This window comes from Triplophysa rosa, linkage group LG15, assembly GCF_024868665.1.
Source record: "Triplophysa rosa linkage group LG15, Trosa_1v2, whole genome shotgun sequence".
Classification (NCBI taxonomy): Eukaryota; Metazoa; Chordata; class Actinopteri; order Cypriniformes; family Nemacheilidae; genus Triplophysa; species Triplophysa rosa.
In genome coordinates, this window is record NC_079904.1 from 12,474,672 (window position 1) to 12,498,049 (window position 23,378).

The 23,378-nt window shown below is 39.0% G+C and overlaps 3 protein-coding genes across 5 annotated transcripts in view; 2 read left to right on the forward strand and 1 right to left on the reverse strand.

Moving 5' to 3' along the window:
• mdn1 (midasin AAA ATPase 1) overlaps nt 1-11,186 on the forward strand; it is a 43,951-nt gene extending 32,765 nt beyond the window's left edge. Inside the window, exons 69-100 of one of the 2 annotated variants that reach the window (XM_057352372.1) lie at nt 538-647; nt 723-796; nt 937-1,120; nt 1,368-1,521; nt 1,685-1,831; nt 1,955-2,081; nt 2,174-2,279; nt 2,359-2,474; nt 2,625-3,038; nt 3,428-3,651; nt 3,752-3,889; nt 3,981-4,159; nt 4,240-4,401; nt 4,646-4,780; nt 5,013-5,151; nt 5,235-5,404; nt 5,483-5,611; nt 5,694-5,835; nt 6,062-6,372; nt 6,490-6,648; nt 6,809-6,910; nt 7,082-7,280; nt 7,697-7,864; nt 8,039-8,196; nt 8,311-8,400; nt 8,507-8,622; nt 8,768-8,942; nt 9,048-9,121; nt 9,266-9,380; nt 9,494-9,560; nt 9,681-9,823; nt 9,987-11,186. In XM_057352372.1, coding sequence (XP_057208355.1) covers nt 538-647; nt 723-796; nt 937-1,120; nt 1,368-1,521; nt 1,685-1,831; nt 1,955-2,081; nt 2,174-2,279; nt 2,359-2,474; nt 2,625-3,038; nt 3,428-3,651; nt 3,752-3,889; nt 3,981-4,159; nt 4,240-4,401; nt 4,646-4,780; nt 5,013-5,151; nt 5,235-5,404; nt 5,483-5,611; nt 5,694-5,835; nt 6,062-6,372; nt 6,490-6,648; nt 6,809-6,910; nt 7,082-7,280; nt 7,697-7,864; nt 8,039-8,196; nt 8,311-8,400; nt 8,507-8,622; nt 8,768-8,942; nt 9,048-9,121; nt 9,266-9,380; nt 9,494-9,560; nt 9,681-9,823; nt 9,987-10,172 — 4,913 coding nt within the window. In that variant the 3' untranslated portion in view covers nt 10,173-11,186. The remainder of the gene's footprint in view (nt 1-537; nt 648-722; nt 797-936; nt 1,121-1,367; nt 1,522-1,684; nt 1,832-1,954; nt 2,082-2,173; nt 2,280-2,358; nt 2,475-2,624; nt 3,039-3,427; nt 3,652-3,751; nt 3,890-3,980; nt 4,160-4,239; nt 4,402-4,645; nt 4,781-5,012; nt 5,152-5,234; nt 5,405-5,482; nt 5,612-5,693; nt 5,836-6,061; nt 6,373-6,489; nt 6,649-6,808; nt 6,911-7,081; nt 7,281-7,696; nt 7,865-8,038; nt 8,197-8,310; nt 8,401-8,506; nt 8,623-8,767; nt 8,943-9,047; nt 9,122-9,265; nt 9,381-9,493; nt 9,561-9,680; nt 9,824-9,986) is intronic. The other variant, XM_057352373.1, reaches the window with a different exon arrangement.
• A 249-nt stretch (nt 11,187-11,435) lies between these two features.
• Nucleotides 11,436-17,622, forward strand: katna1 (katanin p60 (ATPase containing) subunit A 1). 2 transcript variants are annotated; one of them, XM_057352628.1, is made up of 11 exons: nt 11,436-11,662; nt 12,354-12,516; nt 12,620-12,765; nt 13,380-13,566; nt 14,321-14,436; nt 14,589-14,694; nt 15,064-15,222; nt 15,343-15,469; nt 15,626-15,757; nt 15,911-16,037; nt 16,623-17,622. In XM_057352628.1, the coding sequence occupies exons 2-11, from the start codon at nt 12,355-12,357 to the stop codon at nt 16,819-16,821; spliced, it is 1,461 nt and encodes a 486-aa protein (XP_057208611.1). In that variant the 5' UTR covers nt 11,436-11,662; nt 12,354; the 3' UTR covers nt 16,822-17,622. The 2 variants fall into 2 exon arrangements, with proteins under 2 accessions (XP_057208611.1, XP_057208612.1); XM_057352629.1 differs by having other exon boundaries at nt 11,436-11,642.
• A 107-nt stretch (nt 17,623-17,729) lies between these two features.
• Nucleotides 17,730-23,368, reverse strand: ginm1 (glycoprotein integral membrane 1). Its single transcript, XM_057352630.1, has 8 exons — nt 23,227-23,368; nt 22,848-22,907; nt 21,915-22,014; nt 21,648-21,802; nt 21,318-21,477; nt 19,472-19,680; nt 19,201-19,364; nt 17,730-19,079 (listed from the first exon to the last, which is right to left on the reverse strand). The coding sequence occupies exons 1-8, from the start codon at nt 23,314-23,316 to the stop codon at nt 18,962-18,964; spliced, it is 1,056 nt and encodes a 351-aa protein (XP_057208613.1). The 5' UTR covers nt 23,317-23,368; the 3' UTR covers nt 17,730-18,961.
• Between the last annotated feature and the right edge of the window lie 10 nt (nt 23,369-23,378).

Here is a 23,378-nt window from a genome sequence, read left to right on the forward strand (position 1 = left end):
TTCATAACGTTTTTTGGTTGTTGATGTAACTAATTATTGAAACAGATTTCTTTGTTTCTTTGTATATTAATGCAATGTTTAATTAAAACAGGAAGTTGTTGTGGGACATATTAAATTTACTTTGCATTAATATACAAAGTAACAAAGAAATCTAAGTAAATTGAATATGTCCCACAACAACTTCCTGTTTTAATTAAATATTGCATTAATATACAAAGAAATCTATGTATTATTGAAACAGGTAGTTGTTGTGGTACATATTAAATTAAGTAATGGCTAAAACACATGGACTAAAAATATCATATAGATTTTAAAGACTTTTAAAACATTTAATTTAATTTGATTGAATTTTAATTGTAAGAGGCGGTTTGTATTTCCTGTTCTCCTGATCAATTTGGCTGTTGGAACTCGATGGTGTTTTAGTTTGATTTGCCTTGATTTCTTTGCTATTTTGTACTGTATATTAATGCTACGTATTAGTATGACAAAATTATGACTGTTAGTGAAATTAAATAAATGATTTTCTTTCTCTCGCAGACTCACTCTGCAGTCTGCTGTGGAATCTCTACAAATACTACAGCCAGTTCAAGGACAGCATTCAGACCAAAATCTCCCAGCTGAGATCACCTATAGAGAAAGAGCTCAAAGTGAGTGAAGTCAAGCAAAACGATTTCTTGTTTCTTCGTATTGTTTGATCTGACATTTATCTTGTTCCATTGTAGGACTTTGTCAAAATCTCAAAGTGGAATGACGTCAGTTTTTGGTCCATCAAGCAGTCAGTGGAGAAGACACACAGGTGATTTACCAGGAGAAAACTTCAGTTATATTGTTTTGGTTATATACTGTATATATATATATATATACTGTAGTATTGTACCAATAGTAAAGAACTGGTGGGAATAGTTTACTGACGTGCCTTGTTGTGCCTGTCGTCAGGACCCTGTTTAAGTTTGTAAAGAAGTTTGAGGCTACGCTGAAAGAGCCGTGTGCTCCGTGTCTGGTGGAGCAGGGCAGTGACAGCAGCATGGATGGGGTGGATTCACAGCCTGAGGAGACTCCACTGCACAGGGTTCACAGGTCACTGAGAGAGGCCCTTCCTGGAAAGAGCAGAGATCTGCAGGTACAATAACCCTGAGGTCAAATATAATGCAAAATACCGCCCAACCATTTTTACAATGGCCACGATATTTGGTATTTAGCCTTGCTTTTTCTTCGGACGCATATATGATTTTCTTCAAACACAACATGTCATGTATATTTCTTTCAGAATAACACATTTTAGTCATGATAATGTTCAAATATCTAACTTTTGAATTAGCTGACTGTCTACATCTAATATGACATGCGATTGTAATTCCGCACACCAGGTCGATGGTCCTGAGGAGCTGTCATCTGATGAAGACCCCTCATCTCTCCAAGCCCGACTGCCTGTCCTCACGAGGAAGATGAGAAAGTTGTGTGTCCAGCTGGTAAAGAAGACCTCTGTGCCTGAACTATCAGAAGATCTGGATCAGTTTACAGGTATCACTGTCTGTCAGTGTTCATTTACATCTTTTTCCTTCCATAAACATTTCTGGTTGTCCAAAATCACAAAACTCAGAGATACATCATCCCGAGTAAGATGATTCCAAATCGTATGTCATAATATGCAAAAGTACATTTATTTGTTGTTCTCTCATTCCAGCTGAGGTCATTGCAAACGCGCAGGCCCTGCAGAGTCTGACGGTGGACCGCAGTGTAGAGCAAGAGAGGCAGAAGTCAGAGGTCAAACACATCCTCCAGCAGAAACAAAGAGCGCTTGCTGATCTCTTCAAGATGCTTGCGCAGATCGGTTAGTCTCATTTAGGACGAAATCCTCATCACTTTAATAAATGTAGCATGCCAAATTCTGATGTTGCTTTCTGAAGTGTAGGCCAACATCATTATTAATGATTCATTTATTGTTTGTGTCCAGGTCTGTCGTACCGTAAGGGTCTGATGTGGGGTCGTACCGCAAACCCGGAAGAGACGATATGTCTGCAGCCGATCGAGTTGAAGACGACCCTCTCTGCAGTGAAAGCGCACGACAACACAGAGCACACGTATGAAACCATAGCATCGTTTGCACACCTGTGTCTCCTTTCACGAAACTGCTGGTCATATTGTGATGCAATGACTGTGATATTATTTCCAGATTGTTCGCAGAGATAACGAACGCATGGGAAGGCTGTGAAAAGTATTTCTACCGGTCATGGGCCAGACGTAACGCCATGCTAACGGCGTTACAAAGTGCAGTTAAAGTACGTGCTGGTTTGTTGTGGCTGTGGGAATGCTGCTGATGTAAGAACTATGTTGTTAAATTCTTGCTCTGTGCTGCAGGAGCTTGGACTCGGGAATCTGGAGCGTTGCCGTGGTTTCTCCTCTCATCTGTTTAAACTGTTGCTGAGGCAAAGACGAAGACTCGCTGGGCTCACTGAGCGCTGGGTTCAGCTCAGGTACAGTACTTTCTGTCAACTACACTTATGGAAACATCCTACAAATGTATCATTTTTGATTAAGGATAAGCTATTGATTCATGAACAAATTGCATGAGCTTGTATAAAGTGAAACTCTAATGTCTTTTGATTCTTCTGTCTAAACTACAGGAAGCTGATAGACAGTGTCCAGAGCATCCACACGTCTGGCTCTGAAGACGACACCAGTGGTCTCCCTCCTCAGGACCCTCTCCACCAGTGGATCAGCAGAGCTCAGTCTTTAGCCCTGCAGTGTTCTGTTGCTCTGCAGCAGCTCTCTTGGATTCTCCAGTGTTGTCCCGAAGGCTCTTCTGCACCTGCCACACAGGCCAGGGAGGGGGAGGTTGTGCAGGGTCAAGCCACCCTGAGCCACCCTTCTCCCCTGGCCCCTCACATCCAGCCACAGGCGTGTTTGATGAGGAGAGGAGAGCAGGCTTGGAAGGAGGTGGAGCAGAAAGTGGAGAACCTTATGAAGGAGGTGAAAGATCTGAAAGAGACGCTGAATGGATTAGCACAGGAGTCTGCAGAAAGAGTCATACATAGCTGGTGAGTCATAGATGTTCAGTTTGTTGTCCAAATATAATAAGTATAAAATATGTATATATTTTTAAAAAGTATAAATAATAAAAAAAATAGAATTATTAAAATATATCATAATAACATATGTATTCATATTGATATATAAATAAAAATAAAAAATAAGTGTGGCACCTTAAATCATATTTTTTACTTATAAATTGAAAACCATTTATTCTAATAATCCCCTGGAAATTAAAAAGGAACCCTGTTGTGTTTTTTAGTTCGGCCTACAAACTGATGTTCATTGGATTATATACAAATGTCCTATTTTGTTACTGTTAAAATCCATCTGTCTTTCATTTTTTTTAGGTGTTAACCATGATTCTACCTCTATGTCTTCTTTCCCCTCCACGCAGGGATCACTTCACACTTTGCTGTTTGTCTCTGGACCGGCTGGGTGCTGTGGTGGGCCAGATGCCAGCCCTCGAACAGCTCTTTATTCCCGACGCGGTCCCGGTCAGCCATACCCAGCCCGCCCTGACGCATGGTCTCCAGGCCGCGAGGACCGGGGTGGAGACCTGCCTCACAGAGTTCACCACCTGGAAAACTCACCTGCTGTCTATCAGACAGTCACAAAAATGTAAGCACGCCAAACAAAAGATGTTCAGATGAGGTATGAGGTAAGTCTATGTTGATATAGATTTACATTTTCACCTTCTAATTTCTATTTCCACATACAGCCCGTTCCCATCCATTTTCGGTCGAGTTCTCCGAGCGGCTGGAGAAAGCGATAAATGTGGTTCTGTGTGCGGTTCAGAATCTGGTTAAGAGGAAGGAGAGAGAAGATCAAGAGGACAAACAGTCAGAAAGCAGGAGAGGTGAGATGCACTCAAAACCCCCACACTTGGCCCGTTTAACTATGTTCAGGACAGCACTGAGTAAATGTGTTGATTCTGTGTGTTTCTGTAGAGAGTGACTCCGAGATATTAGAGGAGCTCTTGAAACCAGGACACTTGAGCAGATTACTGGAAGAGGACCTGAGCGGAGATGTGTCCTGCCTCTCACTACCCGAGGTCAACGGGGTCTTAACAGAGCTGCTGCAGAGACTTCGATCACACAGGGATGCATGTCAACCCCATCAACTACAGGTCAGTCACATAACATACAGCCCTCTATAGACCCAACCCATATAATTACTCATAATTGAAATGTTTGTTTGTTTATGCAGGAACTAAGAGAGGCCTGTAGTGCTTTAGTACGCCTGGAACCCATGTTGTGTGTGTACTCGGAGCTGGTGCGCTATTATCTGGCGGTCGTAATGGGGGCTCACCGTGCCACAGGCAAACTGGTGTCTGTTCTCGCGAACATCTTCACTGAACTCGCACAGAAGGTATGTCATCGTCTTCTCATTCACATTTAAGGTTGGCATTGTGCATATCTGAGTGTAACAGCTTCTTGAATAAGAAAAGATTTGAGATTCTAAGGCACATGAAAAAAGTAATGACACACACATAAATCGCTAATAATAAACACTGAAATATTACATGAAAATTGCACATTTTGATTCCATGGTGACTTCTGATTCATAAAGTGTCATTTGCTATCTGAAGTAATTTTTTTGTCTTTCATTGCAGGGGTTCTGTCTGCCCCAAGAGTTGATGGGAGGAGATGGCGAAGGAGCGACAGAGTTTCATGACTATGAGGATGGAGGAATAGGAGAGGGAGAAGGAGTAAAAGACGTCAGTGACAAGATTGAGAATGAGGAACAGGCGAGTTGGCATCTAAACCACTGTTCAAAAACCATCTCAACTAGCATTAAACGTAATCTCATCTGGAATTATATTGATCTCTGACCTGGTTTTAAACTAAATTATAAATTGCCAGTGAATAAAATGATGAGCTGGTATCGAACTGAATCCTGTTTTCTACTAAATCTGAACCGGTGTTGTTTAAAATCAAAATTGGTAATGAAGCATTTTATGGTCTCGTCGCCTTGTCCAGGTTGAAGACACCTTCCAGGAGGGTCAGGACAAGAAGGAGGAGGAGCAGGACCAACGTGATATTGAAGAGGAAGATAATGCCATTGAGATGTCTGAAGACTTTGATGGAAAAATGCATGACGGCGTGGACCAGGAGCCAGGTAATAGAGCTTACACGTGTTTAAGCAGAAACAAACTACAATTTATAGAAATCAGTAACATTAATCTCTTGTATCATGTTTAGGAGAGGATGAGGAAGACTCTGATAAGGAGGAGGATGAAGAGCTGGATAAGAAGATGGGAGATTTGGGTGATGGTCAGGGGGATACTCTGGATGAGAGAATGTGGGGAGATGATGATGAAGACGATGTTGGCAGTGATAAAGAAGAAGAGTCTGGTGCAGGGATGGATCAGGTACTAAATGGATTCATGATGATTTTTTTAATTCGGCTACAGTAATTTAGAGGACTTAGTGTCAAATGGATTTTACAGGGAGAGTCTGAGCTGGTTGCAAAGGACGACAACACAGATGCTGGAGATTCAAAGGATAAGAAGAACCAGGACAAAGATCAACCAAAAGATGAAGAAGAGAAAGAGAAAATCCATGAACAGCTAGACGAGGTCGGTTCTTTTAATTATTTCCTACAAAAGACGTACTTAAAGAAGTGGAAGTCTTAAACAGGGTGTATGGGTTTAATTGTAGCGGGAATTTGATGAGAATGAAGTAGACCCGTACCACGGTAAGCAGGAGAAGAAGGCAGAGCCCGAAGCCATGGACCTGGGAGATGAGCTCAACCTCGATGAAGATGACAAAGATGAAGAGGACGGTGATGGTGATGGTAATGGTATGTCTTTTACATCTTGAAAATCTTCATCTTCATACGTTTTCTGTGAATGAATGCGTTTTTGTGTTTAGACAACTGTAATGAAGCCGTAAGATTTATAAATATAAATACCAATAACTACTTCTAAATGTAAAAGATAGATATGGTCCTGGATTCTGATTGGCCAATAGAATTGGTCAGTAGATTCTGTTATTGTTCATATGTCGAGGACATTGTCTTGTTTCAGAGGACAATCCATTTGACATTGATGACAAACCCATGGAGGTGGATGAGAAAACAGGAGAAGAGAAAGATGGATCAGATGAACCTGGAGAAGAAATGAAGGATGAGGAACAAGACGGTCAGACGGAAGAACACGGAGAGGAGGAGCAACCAGATGAGGAAGAAGGCGGAGAAAAATCACAAGACCAAAACTCTGAAACCGACGAGAGAGGAGAGAATGAGGAAGAGGAGAATGAGGAGGAAAAAAATAAAGGACAGGAAGAAGGGCGAGACGAGGACAGATCCATACCAGCAGATCAAGGCCAGGAACCAAAGGTGTGTTCACCAGTTTGTAAGCTCAAGTTGTTATACAGAGATTTGATTGATTTGAAACGACAAGTAAATACAAAAAGACATGTTGAGGAAAAGATTTAGTTCTGAATTATATCTCAGCAGGAGGAGGAAGAGGGTGGCGAGGGTGATGATGCTCAGATTGAGTCCGCAGAGAGGAAGGAACATGCGTCCGACGGGCAGACGGGAGAGGAGAACATTCAGAGTGATAATGCAGTAGAGCTGGCTGGAGCCGCTTCAGAAAAAGACCAGGCCAAAGAGGTAAACATCTCCAAACCCATAGAACGTTACAAGTAATAAATAAAATAAACAAGTTATATTACATTTAGTGTCTTGTTGATATGGTGTTTGAACCCTAATGGACACATACATTGATTATATATATACTTAACCTTTTTTCTGGGTGTGAATGTGTCCACAGGAGCACGGCAGTGGGGTGGCTGATGCCAGTCAGTCAGAGGGACACGACTCCAAGCTGATGGCCAGGATGAGTTCACAAAAACAAAGGCAGGAAAACACACAGGTGGGTTAGAACAGACTATTAAACATGAAGATTATTCGCACCTTTATTTAATCGTGACTTTTTGCAGAGAGCAGTGCATTTAAAACGCACTTAAAAAGCATAAAGTATAACCGTTTTTAAATAAAAATTTTGTTGTTTCTTCAATCATTCTGATGTTTCTTTTGTCCCCAGAGTTTTAAGCGTAAACCTGGTCAGGCTGATAATGAGCGCTCGATGGGCGATTACAGCGAGCGTGTGAATAAGCGTTTGCGTACCGTTGAGAACAGAGAGGAGAGAGCGAAGGAGCAGACTCAGGCTGACACACAACAGGAGTCAGACTTATATGAGCATGTTAAACAGGGAGAGGAACAGTTTGACGCACAAACATATGGTAAGGACTTTATTCAATTATTGTGTATTTTCAGTCTCTCTTGTTTTATCACTTTCTGCTGTTTAAAATACACACAAATGATTATTTTCGCCAGAGCTTTGGCAGTTAGGCTACATTCCGAACATCTCAGATTTATTATATTTTCTACTTCAACGTCTGGATTTAGTAGCAATAAAATCATGTAGTAACATTAAAACATAAATGTAACTAATGATTCAGCAACATTTAAGCATTAAAATTATTTATAAACATTAAAAGAGTGCCGTTCCAGAAATGATTTCCGGGTTGAGGTGCTTTAGGCACATCAAGCTGTGGTGCTTATGTGGACGATACAGGATCGAGTCTGATCTGCAACACGCCCTAGTTCTTATAGTCATCCTTGAGTCACATTCTTTGATTTTTATATTTTTTTACAGATGCTGCCAGTGCGGAGCAGCAGAAGCCAACTGGCATGAAACAGGAAGTAGAGGAGGAGGAGGATGACGACATTGCTATGGAAATGGAGGAAGAGAAGGACCTGCAAGCAGTTGAAGCCCAGGAGCTCAAGCCAGAGAAACTAGATGACAATCATGCTTCCAAAAAAGGTGCAGTACACACATTCAACAACACAAATATAGTGTGTCTGGGAACGTGTCGTTTTTAATAGTGTGAATGTAGTTTAACTGTTTACAATACAGAGTAGCTTTTAAAAACTATCTAAAAGCAATATACAAAATAATTGTTCACTATTATAACATTGTACTTGTGCTAATACTCAGGTTTGGAGTGTGGAGACATGGAGGCACAGAATCCGGCTAATGAGGAACAGGAGGAGAAGCCTGAGACGCAGAGGAGCCGTGATGAAGAGGAGCTGAAAGAGAGCAGCACTGAGTCCACCATCCACACTGTACCTGAACTACTAATGGACACGCAAAGGGTATTCACACTCCAAAAAATATGTCAGAAAGATGTAAAACATCAAATAGTTGACACCAATTATGAATAAATCACTTAAAAAACGATTGTACAGAGTTTTTGTCTATTACACCAGGAGCCATTGAAGAACCCAGAAGAGCTGAGAAGAGAGATGGAGCTCCAGTTAGAGGCGTGGCAGAGACAGACTTCGGGATCACAGGAAGAGGTGATGTCATAACAGCAGACACATGACAGCTGAATTTCCTCACATTTAAGGCTTCAGGTTCTCGTGTCTTCAGTTTGTGATGATGCTCCCGTTGTTCCTCCTTCAGGAGAGCGCTGCAGCAGCAATGTGGCATCAGTATCAGGCCTTGACGTCTCCTCTGTCCCAGCAGCTCTGTGAACAGCTGAGGCTCATCCTGGAGCCCACGCAGGCCGCCAAACTGAAGTGGGTCTTTCTGCCCTCTCATCCAACCTCGATTTAAGTCACTAGAGACTATTTTCAGATTTATCAATTGCTGGTTATTAGAAATAAATAAAGTTCTCCTTGAGATTTTACAGCATTATTGCTATGTGTTTGACAACCCGAACAGGGGAGACTTCCGCACGGGTAAACGGTTGAACATGCGCAAGGTCATTCCGTACATCGCCAGTCAGTTCCGCAAGGATAAGATCTGGCTGAGAAGAACAAAACCAAGCAAGAGAAACTATCAGATCTGTCTGGCCGTGGATGACTCGTCCAGCATGGTGGACAACCACACAAAGCAGGTACAGTAAATGTCTTGCTGAATTCGCTAAAAAAGGGAAAATCTCCTAGTGTTATAAAAGTTGAGTTTGATGTTTGTTTCTATTTGGTTTACTTGTGTTCTGTAGCTGGCGTTTGAGTCCGTCTCTGTTATAGTAAATGCTCTGACTCTGCTAGAGGTGGGCCAAGTTTCTGTGTGCAGGTGAGTTTAGTCCTATATAATTTATTGTAAATGTACTTTTTATGGCTAAAATGTTGTGAAGATTTTAAGTTTGGCTGAAGAGCTTATTTAAATGGCAGGTTGATTCATTCAAATCATTATTCATCTTTATTTCACTTGTTGTAGCTTTGGAGAGAGCGTCCAGCTTCTCCATCCCTTCCAGCAACAGTTCAACGATCAAAGTGGAGCAAAAATACTGCAGCTCTGTCAGTTCCAGCAGAAGAAGACCAGAATAGCTCAAGTAAAACATTTCTCTATATATTTTCTTCATACTCCAGATTTGATATTTCATAACAGCGAACAGTGAGGTTTTATGACAGTAAGTTCCAAACAATTAACAATCCTTATCTTTAGTTTTTAGAGACTTCAACAAATATGTTTGTGGCAGCCAGAGAGCACAACCCTGGCTCGACAAACACTGGTAAAACACTTTATTACTTCACATTTATTATACTGATGTCAAAGAAGTAACCTGTCCCTGTGTTATAAAACGATCTAGCATTATTGATCTTTATTTCTCCATGTCTCTCTCTATGTACAGAGACGTCTCAGTTATTGCTGATAGTTTCTGATGGCAGGGGTTTGTTTTTGGAGGGGAAAGAGAGAGTCGCAGCTGCCGTTCAGGCCGCTCGGAGTGCAAACATCTTTGTGATATTTGTAGTGCTGGACAACCCTAACTCTAGGGTAAGAAATATGTTTTGTTTTTATGTTTAATGTGTGCAGTTTAGCTATAGTTAAAACATATATGTATTTTTTTTATGCTTTATGATATCTAAATCTGTGCTTTTAGTCAAATAGCTATTTGTCTTGCTGTTATAATACTCTTACATTCATTTCTCCATGCCAGGATTCGATATTGGATATCAAAGTGCCCATATTTAAGGGACCGGGTGAGCTTCCAGAAATCCGGTCTTACATGGAGGAATTTCCCTTTCCCTTCTACATGATCTTGAGAAATGTGAACGCTCTGCCAGAGACGCTCAGCGATGCGTTGAGACAGTGGTTCGAGCTTGTGACCGCTACAGACCAATAATAGACCACACTGAAGCCATTCTGAAGGGGCCGGAAAACAACTGTACGACAGAAGTTCTGCTGCTAGACCTCCCAAACATGAACACACACACACACACACACACACACACACACAGACAGAGGCTGCTGTATATGTGCCTTTTTTCTTCGTTTTATTATTATTTTATTGTTTTTGGATTGAAGTGGTTTCTCTTGTCAATCACCACAATGAGTAGGAATCGATTTCTCTCATTACCATCAGTTTACTTTGCATGTCTTTTCTTTTTTCTTCAATACAAGCAAATAAGGAAAAACTTCCGTTGAACTGAGTGAATGTTGACTGAAGATGTCCAACAGTATTCGCCATCCTCTCTAGTTCTATGTTCTTCTACTTTGTAAATGTGAATTCAGTTCATATGGTACTGCCAAGGTTGTTTTGATAATATGTGCAAAAAGACGTCTAACTGCATGTCACTAATAGTCTCTCCAGATACACAAAAATGTGCCTTTACAGTATAAAATCCCACATACCCATCTCTACAATTCTCAATGAAAACTGATCAACTTTGATCCTGACTCATCATTTGCTTTGTACATTTTGAAGGATTATGACTACTGGACCTTCAGTTGTTATTTCTTCTATACACACCCTTAAGCACAACTGCTGCCAGTGAAGAAAGCTTTTTGAAGAATTTTCAAACATTTCTGTGATTTCAGTTGACACTGTAACAGACCTTACATGTAAAGTCAATTCAATAACTGCATCTGTTTACCAGACATATCTAGTTCTACACAAGTTTTTTGGTTCAGTAACATTTTGCACGTTTCACATTTCTTTGGTCAGTCTGCATTCAGTGTCCAAGAAGGAAGCATCAAGACATGAAATATGTTGTCATGTACATACCGTCCAAATCCAGCAGACATCTGCTATCCATCGGTATTGTCATCATCTTGGTTAATTAAATTGATAATTGTTCATAACCGTGCAAATAACAATAAACCTTTGGACATGTTATCATTATCGTCTGATTTTTGTTTTGTAGAGGACGTCTACTGGATAAAGGCTTTTATTTTGAAAAGAACATCTTGTTATAGTGACGTACGTTTTTGAAAAAGTTCGTAATCCTTTACAAAGCTTTAAGCACAGAATAAAAGACAAAATAGCCAAAAATACTCAATAATTAATACGTGCAACATTTAAGAATGTGTTTTATGAAATTTGAGCGTTATATCACGCCATAACAATGGTCTGCCTTGTAAAAAGACTTTTATGTTAAAAAATAAAATGTATGCGCGGGTAACACGTTTGCTTCCGCCTTCACACTCGGTGCCTTTCCTAAACAAGTGAACTTTTGATCTGCGTAACGTTATGCGTCTAAAGTTATTTTAGTTGTGATCCACAGCATCACAATCATGGGTTTTGACTTTTGATCCCCAGTCATTTTGAAAAGTGACTTTCCTTGGCAAACCACAATCAGGATATTTTAACAACGTGAGTCTGACTACTAACAGGTTTGTAAAGTTACATTTCAACTCTTTCCAGTTTTAACTAAAATCTTGTATCTAACGTTATGGTTTTTAACACCTGAACTTGATAACTACACAACCGCTATAATCATACCAGTTTTGTCTCTTTAATAATGAATGTTAAATATTAAACTGACGTTGATTAGGTCTATTTAAGAATTGTCTTCCATGTTTTTGTGATTTTGTAATTAGCTAACTTAGTGGGTTATTAACTGATAGGTGTTAGTAGCTTTTCATTGAGTTGTTCGTTCGATCAACTCTTTCTAGTGTTTGTTTTCATATCAATGGTAAGTTACTGTAAATGGCGATCATAATATCTAAACCAGTGGTTCTCAAACTTTTTCGTTGTAAGGCCCCCCTTGTGTTAAGTGCATGGCTTTGCGGCCCCCCATATAAAGACGTATAATCTTAAACTTAGAATTTTAATTAAACCAAAAACATTCAGTTATACAATGCTGGAACCTCAATTCGTTTGGTTTGTGGTGTCATTTTTCTGATGTTTGATTGCATAAAATCTATGATAAATTTCTATATTTCATAAAATGCCACAAAATCTGTGGCCCCCTGGATCCATTTTGGGGGCCCCCAGTTTGAGAACCACTGATCTAAACATCCAGGGCGTGTACGTTTATCTGCATATGTCTTTAAATAAATGCGTTTATGTGAACTCTTACAGCATGAGTTTGGGGGAGATCAATGAGAACGTTAAGCTGGCTAGAGAATACGCCCTACTAGGAAACTACAACTCAGCAGTGGTCTGTTATCAGGGGGTCCTGGAACAGATTAAAAAGTACCAGTACTCCGTGAGAGACTCCTCTCTACAGCAGAAATGGCAACAGGTTAGAGTTTCATCTACTGGACACTGTACACTACCAGGCCTGCATTGCAAAACATCTGACACACAATGGCATGTTTACGTGTTGGCTGTGTTTGTGCATCTAGGTTTGGCAAGAGATTAATGAAGAAACAAAGCAGGTTCGGGAGATCATGACCACACTTGGTAGTTTCCAGCATCAGGAGTCAACTCCATCCAAACCAAGCAGTTTCAGCCAGGAGAATGATATTATGCCTGTCCATGTGGAACACAGGTATGTAGTCCGCAAATGCATTTGTCTTGTTTTTGTCAAAACTGCTACACACATGTTCTCCCAAGCTCTTTTCCTTTCTACAATGAACCGTGTTTACATATTGTCTGCTCAGCAAAGCAGAGTTTTTAAATAACATGTTAAAAAAGAAATTTGGTGTACATAAAGTAGCATGTTGTAGAGAATCGGGGGTTGTTTCCTTTTAACAGGTTACTAAGAACGAATAAATAATGTCAAAATAATTATAAAATTGTGTTGTACAGGCATATACTGTATATTATAAAAGGTTCTTAAAAATGTTTTATAGTTATTTTTGTTATTTTAGTCATGTAAGTCATAGGAATGACCTCATTGTGTGGGAACGGGGTCTTTAGCAGCCCCTTTAGTATTTATATCATGTGAATTAGATTAGGATCAGAATGGATAGAGTTTTCTCAAGTCCCTTGAGCCTGTTATATAAACCATAATGTGATTATAACGTTACATTTGAATGAGGGATTACAGCCAGTTTAATTACAGACTTTATTCCATTTGGCAAGCTCAAAATAGTTCTTAAGGTGCCACTCTCCAAAATCACCACAATCCCACTATATACTGTGTTTATGTGTGACAAACAGATCTTCTCCATGCGTCGTACGGAAATCGTCTGGACCGTATAAAGAAGGTAAAAGCCACGGTAACAGGTTGAGCGTCGGGCTCCGTGGCCAGCAGCGGCCGTCGCCGCGCGTTGCCAACGGTGACAAGGGGAAACCTCAGAAAAGCAAAGAAAAGAAAGAGAGTGCATCAAAGCCGAAAGATGAAAAGGTGAGGACAGCTGGCTGCTAGATGTCAGTGTTATATGAGCTTTCACATACACTGGATCCATTTTCTGTCTACTGCTTGGACAATGTGTATTGTCTCAATGCCCTCCAATATAGACACAATATTTACTTAAAACTTAAAAACCTTTCGCTGTGTTAACATTACAAACCTGTACTACCGGTTTATTGCGCTCTTTCTGTTTACCATGGAAATATAGTCTTTGACCACATGAGATCTTGCTGATAAATGCACTTTAAAAATAAATATTTCAAACCAATATAGGGCTGCACAACGATTAGTCGCGACTAATCGTTTGCAGAATAAATGTTTTTGTTTACATAATATATGTGTGTGTACGGTGTATAATAATTATGAATATATTAAATACACACTCACGCATACTGTATATTTAAGAAATATTTACATGTGTATATACATTTTTATATTTATATATAATTTATATTATATATAAATATTTAATATATTTTTTAAAAAATCTTAAAATTATACATGCTTGTGTGTGTGTATTTTATATAAAGTATATATACATAATTATACAAAGTACACACACATATATATTATGTAAACGACAACTTTTATTCTGGAAACAATTAGTTATGACTAATCATTGTACAGCTCTAAACAAATGTAGAATAAGCAGCACGTAATCTGTTTACATGTGTGTATAGCTTAAACAAACATTTAGCAAATAAATAAAATGATGACATGACTAACTCTCTGACCTCATATTTTATAGAACAAAGCGGATGGTGTGGAGACAGAGGTGAAGAGGTTCGACAGAGGAGGAGAAGATAAAGATTTGATTGATTCTCTGGAGAGGGATATCATCTCCCAAAACCCCAATGTCACATGGTCTGTTCATACTGTATATTCTTCTCTCACTTTCCTGTGACTGTAATTTCCCTCCACAAGTGTACTAGGACATCTTTTACCTAATATTTTATTCTTGCATGTATATTAGCAAGATCATCTGAAACGGTGCTATCATGTAATTGTTTTTAAAGGGATGGTATTGCTGATCTGGAGGAAGCAAAGAAGCTTATAAAAGAAGCTGTGGTTCTGCCCATGTGGATGCCCGAGTTCTTTAAAGGAATAAGGCGCCCATGGAAGGTATTGTATAGAATGCATACAAATACACCTCAGGAGTTCAGATACAATTATATGTATGTGGAGTTGTTGACCATGCAAATGGATTTCAAAAAGCCCATCACAAAGTTTTTAAATATCAATGATTAACAGTACGCTTTACATGAAATGGAAAAAGCTGTCGTCAGTTAAAAGTTTTCCTAGATGTCACTTGACTTTGATGTGGAGATAGAAGGTGGTCATATAAAAATAATGAAAAATATTTATGGTTTGGTTACAGAACTAGTTTCGATGAGATTACCTCAGTAAAAAAAGAATACAACAAATGTAATCTTTTAAATTCTGTGCAATAATATGTACATTTTTACATTACCATTTTCTTTTCTTTTTTAGGGAGTGTTGATGGTGGGTCCACCAGGCACGGGAAAGACATTACTGGCCAAAGCTGTTGCCACAGAGTGCCGGACTACTTTTTTTAACGTCTCTTCCTCCACCCTCACCTCCAAATATAGAGGAGAATCTGAAAAACTTGTACGGCTACTGTTTGAAATGGTAAAATCACATGCACAGGGAAAATTCACTTCCTGTAGAGCATAAGCACACATGCTCACGGATGTCCTCATTAATACATGCAATCATTTAATATGTGTTTTTGTTGGCATGTGCTCACAGGCAAGATTTTATGCCCCCACTACAATCTTTATTGATGAGATAGACTCCATATGTAGCCGTAGAGGAACGTCAGAGGAACATGAAGCCAGCAGACGCGTCAAAGCTGAACTGCTCGTCCAGATGGATGGTACTGCTGTTTATCATACACACGCACACTGCTTTAGATGATAGCTACATTCGTTTTTGACAATAGGATATTGATTGGAATATTTTTATTACAACATTGAAATTAAACAATAAGTTTATTTGATTTTTCAATATGTTCATCGCTTGTGTTATCCAGGTGTTGGTGGAATGTCTGAAAATGACCCTTCAAAAATGGTTATGGTTCTAGCAGCCACCAACTTCCCTTGGGACATTGACGAAGCTCTGAGACGTCGATTAGAAAAAAGAATTTACATCCCGTTGCCGTCAGGTACTCAGAATATCCAGAATTCACAAGTGGCTCATATTGTATTATGTTGTACATCATACATAATTTAATAGACTTGCATAATGGATATATTTAAAAATCATTTATCCTTATGTGGGTGCTCAGAGATGTATTTGTATGCAATGCAATGTGTAGGTAAAGGCAGGGTGGAGTTACTCAAGATCAATCTGAAAGAGCTGGAGCTGGCCAATGATGTTGACATGGACAGGATCGCTGAGCAGATGGAGGGATACTCTGGTGCTGACATCACCATTTTATGCAGGTACAGCTGTCAAGTACCCATGATGCCATTCTTTCATTATGTTTTAGTATGCACTTATGAAAGCTCGTATGGCAGCAGGCTGTAAGAGTATCCAGAAAATTATTTTAATATGAAATTATTTTCATTACGAGTTTTTGAGTCTTTTTAATTCTGTTGGGACCACTGTCGTCAATTATTTAATGATAGCATATTTTTAGTTTGGCGGAATGTAACTGTTCTGGGCAAACTCTCTGCCCGTCCATGCAGCCTTGCATGGACATAGCAGGAGCGCAGCAATACATGTCCCCCCACCTGGGGAACCAGAACAGTTCCTGATGCGTAACAGGATTCAATGAAAAGATCTGAAGATACAGGCAGATAAGAGGAGATAGGGATGGAGGTGGGTTTTAAGTGCAACACGATTAAGCAGCTGATAAGGAGCAAAGAAATGCAACTTAAATAGGACGCAGTCTAGTGTGTGTTGTATGACTGTTGGTTAACGTTGATTAGCTGCACCTGAGCTGATGCAAGCTGAACTCACGTGACCTGCCAGAACTAACGCTACGCTTGATGAGTGTTTATACATTTGTTTCAAAATAATCACAGAGATGCATCCCTGATGGCAATGAGAAGACGGATTGAGGGTTTGACCCCTGAGGAGATCCGAAATTTTCCAAAAGATGAGATGCACATGCCTACTACAATGGAGGATTTCGAGATGGCGCTGAAGAAAGTCTCCAAATCTGTATCTGCTTCTGACTTGGAGAAATATGAGAAGTGGATAACAGAGTTTGGCTCCTGCTGATGGGGCGTGACACTCACACTGGAGTCTAGAGATCTCTGTTGTTCCAGTTTGCAATCAATAACAGCACTTTGGAGGACTGAGGGTCAGTTTCATTCATTTCATAGTGCATCTCCATTCTAGACCAAAGCAATTCCCAGATAGGCTGTGCCTTAAATGAAGTTTGTGTGTATGTATATATTTAATAGTGTAGTATTTCATATTTGGTAGGTCAATGGAAACAGTAGGTTTGGTTTATCATTTACTGGACACTTTGCAAGATGGCTACCTGGAAACAGGTTGAGCTGTCTCAGCTAAAGTTCAGTACAGAAATAATGTTCTCTCAGAGGAAATTATTAAGGACCAAGGTCGGAGGTTTAGATGCTTTCCATGAAAAGCCTTTTACCAGAGTCTGAAAAACTGGTTTTGGTGCCCATATAAAAAATCTCCGAGGCTTTTATTAGCATTGCTATACATTGCACAGACAATAGGGCATCCACTTAGGACTTCGGTTGCTGGTACAATAATGGCTTACGTATGTTCTTTATACACTATTGTTGACTTGCTTTGTACATTTAAGAACCACACTGCAACTAATGACATGCAAGTACATCACCAAATGCAACTGACATAGGCAAAGAGCTATGCAAGTGAATAAGTTTACTGTTACTTCTGTGCCATTCTGTGATTGATTTCAAGGCCAAAGTTTTCAGCACTGGATGAATAAAACCAAGATTAGAATATCTAATGACGGTACTTGACTTTTATAAACACTATGAACCAGTTCTGTTTTTCTCTTCGTGACATTTCTTTGCTATGATTGACACACAAGATTATATTTTCCTGAATAAATGTTTTAAAATGTACCTGGATTGTGTCTTCTCTTATGAGGTACGGGCAATTCTCTGAATAAACTTGTTCATTACGAGACAGATGAGACACTCATTTATTGTGCAGAATGTACTGATGTAACAAACCGTGATGAAAAACAAACCTTATATTTACATGCTTCTGAAATGCAGACTAAAGACTTATATAATATTATAAAGTCCAATGGCAGCAGTTCTGCCATTCAGGGCTACAATGAAACTTGGGACTACAACTGAAATGGAAATATCCAACAAATTTGTATAATCTATACAAATTATAATAATCCTACATTAGTGCTTGAACTGAATAAAAAAAATCTGTCATGAATTGCTTACCCTCAAGTTGTTGTACACATTTCTTTGTTCAGTTGAATACAAAGATATTTAGAAAAATGTTAACTGTGATTTCTGAGGCACCCTTAACTTCCATATTAGAATTTTTTTTATATAATTTATTTGTTCTGATGAACACGAAAGATATTTTGAAGAATTTTAGTAAAACAAACATTCATGAACAAAATTTCTGAGGCACCTTTGACTACCATTTTATTTTTTCTACTTTGATAGTCAATGGGGGCCAAGTACTGTTTGGTTACAAGCATTCTTCCAAATATCTTTGTGCTCATCAAAACAAATAAATTTATACTGAATTGGGACAATTTATGTTTGAGTAATTTATTTTTTGTGTGAACTATCCCTATTAAAAACAATATCATCCAATTCAGGTACAAGAAAAAAGCAGGTCACACTTGAAATGTATTGCCTAAATACATGCTTAATGCAACATTAACACTTGCAAAAATTCTGAAATGAAAATGCATATACTATTCAATATAAATAAGCAATATAGGCAGTTTCATACAGGCCACTTATAAAAACAGACATAAAGTAAGAAAAAAGACAGCTCAAAATCAGCAACAAGTTTTCTTGAGGTTTTAGCTTCACATACTAGCCTTTTTTTTATTTAAGTTTGTGTCATACCCCATGGGTGTCAGTAACACTTTCTTTTCTACTAAAATGGAAAATATAAGTCCCAAGACAAGATGTTTTTAACAAAGAATCAGGTGGAAATTTGGATGCTGTGCTTATTACAATAAATGTGTCTGCCTTCACATTTCTTTTCCTTTGAGCACAGTGCGGCTAATATGAAAAACAAACATCTGATCATGTGGAAATAGAAATCTTTGATTAGGTCATGTTGCAGAATTTGTTTTTAAAGTGCTACACTAAAGTCATTGGTATCCGTAACCAAATAAAGCCACATAACCAAACTGATGAAAACATATCCATCACATTTAATTCTCTATCAAAACTTGCTTTTCTGTTGTTTCTCCATCTATCTCCACATTATCTATTAGCCTCTGTTTTTCATCATCTGGCATTAGAGTTTCTGGATTCAGATGAAAGAATCCCCTATAGAGAGAAAAAAAATTGTATTAGTATGCAGTTAGTTAGCAGGCTGTAACTTTAAAACAATTAACAGATATCATTTCAGTTGAGTAACATAAACAAAAACAGTTGGTGCAGGTTGTACCTGTATTCACAGGAGGGGAACAGAAGATCCAGGGTCTTAATAATCACAGCAGAGCCTACAACACCAACCACCACCACCCACATGATTAAAAAGAAAAGTGGGACTGAATCCGACCAGAAGCGCCTCAGTTTATCCCTCAACCCTTCGATCCACTGGCACACCACCTGCCCACACACAAACAAACACAAAACCGAGGTAAGACCAAACCAAACGGAGTGTTCTTGCATTAGTATAATGCAATTGTTTGCTGCGGATGTACATCAGCACTTACGCTATAAGAGGTCATGGAATCTCTGAGAGGAACCTTAGGCAGGATATAATCAGAATTCCTTTCCTCTTCCTCTCTGGACTCGTACAGGGTTTCTGGGTCCATCCGCAAGGGCGTTTCTGGGAGTTTCCCTGGAGCAGCGATCTCTTCCTGGGTAGTCTCAGCATTTTTATATAGATAGTGGCTGGTGGTGTTAAGCACTTGGTCTTCACCTGTGAATACATACAGTGAGGGAAATAATTATTTGATCCCCTGCTGATTTTGTAAGTTCGCCTGCTTACAAAGAACTGAAGGGTCTATCATTTTTATGGTGGGTTTATTTTAACTGATAGAGACAGAATATTAAAAAAATCAGGGGAAAAAATGTTATATAAAGGTTATAAATTGATTTGAATTTCAGTCAGTGACTTTGTGCTTGCCAACAAGGGTTTCTCCACCAAGCACAGAGGTCAGACATTTCTGATAGTGGGTCACCAGGTTTGCACGTGTGTCAGGATACATTTAGTCCACTCCTCTGTCAATCTTTAAGGTTTCTTGGCTGTCGCTCAGCAAATTGGAGTTTTAGCCTCCTTCACAGATGTTCTATAGGACTAGGGTCTAGAGACTGGCTAGGACATTTAATGTGCTTCTCCTTAAGCCACTTTTTGGTTGTCTTGGCAATATGTTTTGGGTCTTTGTCATGTTAAAGGCACATCCACGACCCATCTTCAGTGATCTAGTTAAGGGGAGGAGGTTCTCGTCCAAGATTTTACAGTCCCTCAGCCCCTCAATGCGGTGAAGTCATCCTGTATACCTGTAGCAGAGAAAAAGCCCTAAACATAATGTTTCCAACACTGTGCTTCTCTGTAGGGATGGTGTTCTTGGGGTTATAGTCAGCATTTCTCTCCCTCCAAAAACAGGAGTCAATTTTGGTCTCACAGCAGTGCCAGCACTTTCGCCAAAGCCTTTTCTGAATCATTTTGATGTTCATTGTCAAACTTAAGACGAGCCAGACGGGCCTTCTTGGGCAGGAGGACCTTGCAGGTGCTTCAGGATTTCAATCTATTGTGGCATAGCGTGTTACCAATGGTTTGCTTGCTAACTGTGGTCCCAACTGTCTTGAAATCATTAACAAGCTTCTTCCGTGTAGTTCTGGGCTGATCTTTAACTTTTCTCATGATCATCTTTACTCCATTGGGGAAATTTTGCAGGGAGCTCCAGACCAAGGGCATTTGATAGTTATTTTGTATTCTTCTATTTCCAAATAATCGCACCAACAGTTGTCTCCTTCTCACCAAGCTTCTGTCTGTAGCCTATTCAAGGTTTGTGCAGGTCTACAATCTTGTCCCTGACATCCTTTAAAACCTATTTGGTCTGGACCATGGTGTTGGAGAGGTTGAATGGAAGATACAGATTCTGTTGGCAGGCATCTTTTATATACATAACAAGCTGATTTAGGAGTACTTTCTTAAAGTGACAGGACTAATCTGTGCTATATAGGCACATAACCAATCTGTGGAGCCAGAATTCTTGCTAGTTGGTAGGGGATCAAATACTTATTTCCCTCACTGTAAATGGTAAAACATCAGCAAGAACTGGACACTAAAAAAGGAGATAAAGTGCATTCAGCTGGTCATTAGCGTGAAGTATCCCCGATCATCTTAAAGTGGTTTATTTTGCGATAATGACTGGATAACTAGTGTATATAACACAACTATGTACAAGACAAAACAAGTCAATAGACATGAAATATTGATTCGAGTTGACCTTTTGCTTGACAGCTAATGGTGCATGCAAAAATATTTCAGAAAATAATTCATTCTTTCCACATCTCAAGCACAAAAAATATATTTTATGCCACATAACCTACCTTCATCTTGTATAGATGTATCAGTTACTAAAATGTCATTCTCTAACGGGATTCCTGAGATTTTGCTCAGTGATGAAGGGTAAACACTGATAACCTGTGTGATCTCTTCAGAGGTCTGGTTCCACAGGATTTCCACCTCAGAGATGTCTGCCTGATGGACCTGCAAAATGTAAAGCAGTTGATATCCAGTTTCAATTTTTCCCCACTGCAGTTATGCTGTAATTTTACGAAGCATAAAAAATAAAATAAAAAATCATAACTATCCAATTGATTTTATTATTAGCTCCATAAATAAATCAGATACAGCAGATAAAATCGACACGGTTTTACCTTTTGATCCTCCAGCTGGATTATCTGCTGACTCAGGACGAGTTGCTGAACCTGATCTCCAACATCATTCTGAACATACGAGCGATTCAGCATCAGCCTCACCTCACTGCTTACCATCCCACCCGCTGTCCCAGAGCTCACATTATGACCATCCACTACAAAAAAACACAGCCTTCTGTCAATCAGGAATGGAAAACAGACTCTCTACAATCACTATTTCATTCACAAACATTAAATACAAAGAGTGAAGTCTATAAAAATACTTACATAACAGAACAGGACATATCATCCTTGTGACTTCTGAATGTTTTATAGGAGCTCCATTGATGAATGTTTCATTGTCCTGGAGACCAACAGTCAAGTTCATCTAAAAGAAAAATACATTTAAAAAAATAACAGGGGTCACTAATATGAAGCCTATAAACCCTGCGAAAAATAACTGAAGTTATTTAAATGGCTTCCATAAAATATACCATTATGAACAATCAGCTGTTTACTATTAAATCTTACAAAATTGTTTATGTAGTGTGTTTTGGTCCTTTTCCAGCAGGATTTAATGGTGGTCTACTGAGTCCCATTTGCCAGACAATATCCCACCAACACACGTTACCAGTGGAGATCATTATGATTCCATTAAAACCAATTAGGGATGTAACGATTCACCGTGAGCCGGTTGAAAATCGGTTATAATGAGTGACGATTCAATTCGGTTGAGGCTTGAACTGAATCGCAATACATTTTTTGTACAGCAGGGGCCGCTATTTTCACTGCAAACCTAAACGTGGATGCTGATATTTCTTAAATGCAAAAAAATCCAAGAAAAGCACAGACAGTATTAGTTTGTTTATATTAAAGAGACTTTTTCTATTATTAATTTGTTATAAAATCGCAGTTTACTTTTGTTATTTGAAATAAAACATTATTTTATTATGCAAAGAAACGTGAAGCATTTAAGAAATAATGCAAGGGACGTTGTTCATTTCTAATTTGTTTCAACTCATTTTTTAAAAATAAATCGTGAGTAAATCGTGAATAAATCGCATCGTGAGATCAGAATCGTGAATCGCATCGCATCGTGAGCTGAGTGAATCGTTACATCCCTAAAACCAATATTATTTTCTTTATAACCAGTAAATCCATAAGAAACTCTTCGATGGTTTCTATTGTTTTAGAAGGGTAATAGGTGCATATGTTTCTTACCTGTACGCTGTATTTTGTCTGAATTACATTAACCGCTGTCACATTTAACACGACAGTCTCCTGTGAAAACCCACAAACAGACAATCAAACAAACACGTTTGTTTACATTATACCTATAGTAACGTTACTTGTTTTGAAGTGTTCAATGGCGCTAGCCGCTGCTTTAAGTAAAAAAAACCATAAATATTAACCTGATTGTTTAAACTTGCTTTAATGTGGTGTAAACAATGGTGTAAGAAGCTGTACAAACGACATTTATGTCTAATATCTTGTTGTCTGTTTGGTGGCATTAACGTTACATGCTGCCATAAACATGCTTGCATGCAGCGTAATAAAGGAAAGGCATTAAAAGTACTTGAAATGGCATGAAGGTTCCTACCGTGGTTATCTGTCTCGAGTGGGTGTTGGTTAGGACACACAAGACCATAAAATTCACAAGCATTAAATATGTTTTCCATGTGGACGCCATTTTTATTCTAGCTACTTATCGAGATACGTGAATTTAACTGCGCTCATGTAGTAAAGCGTCAT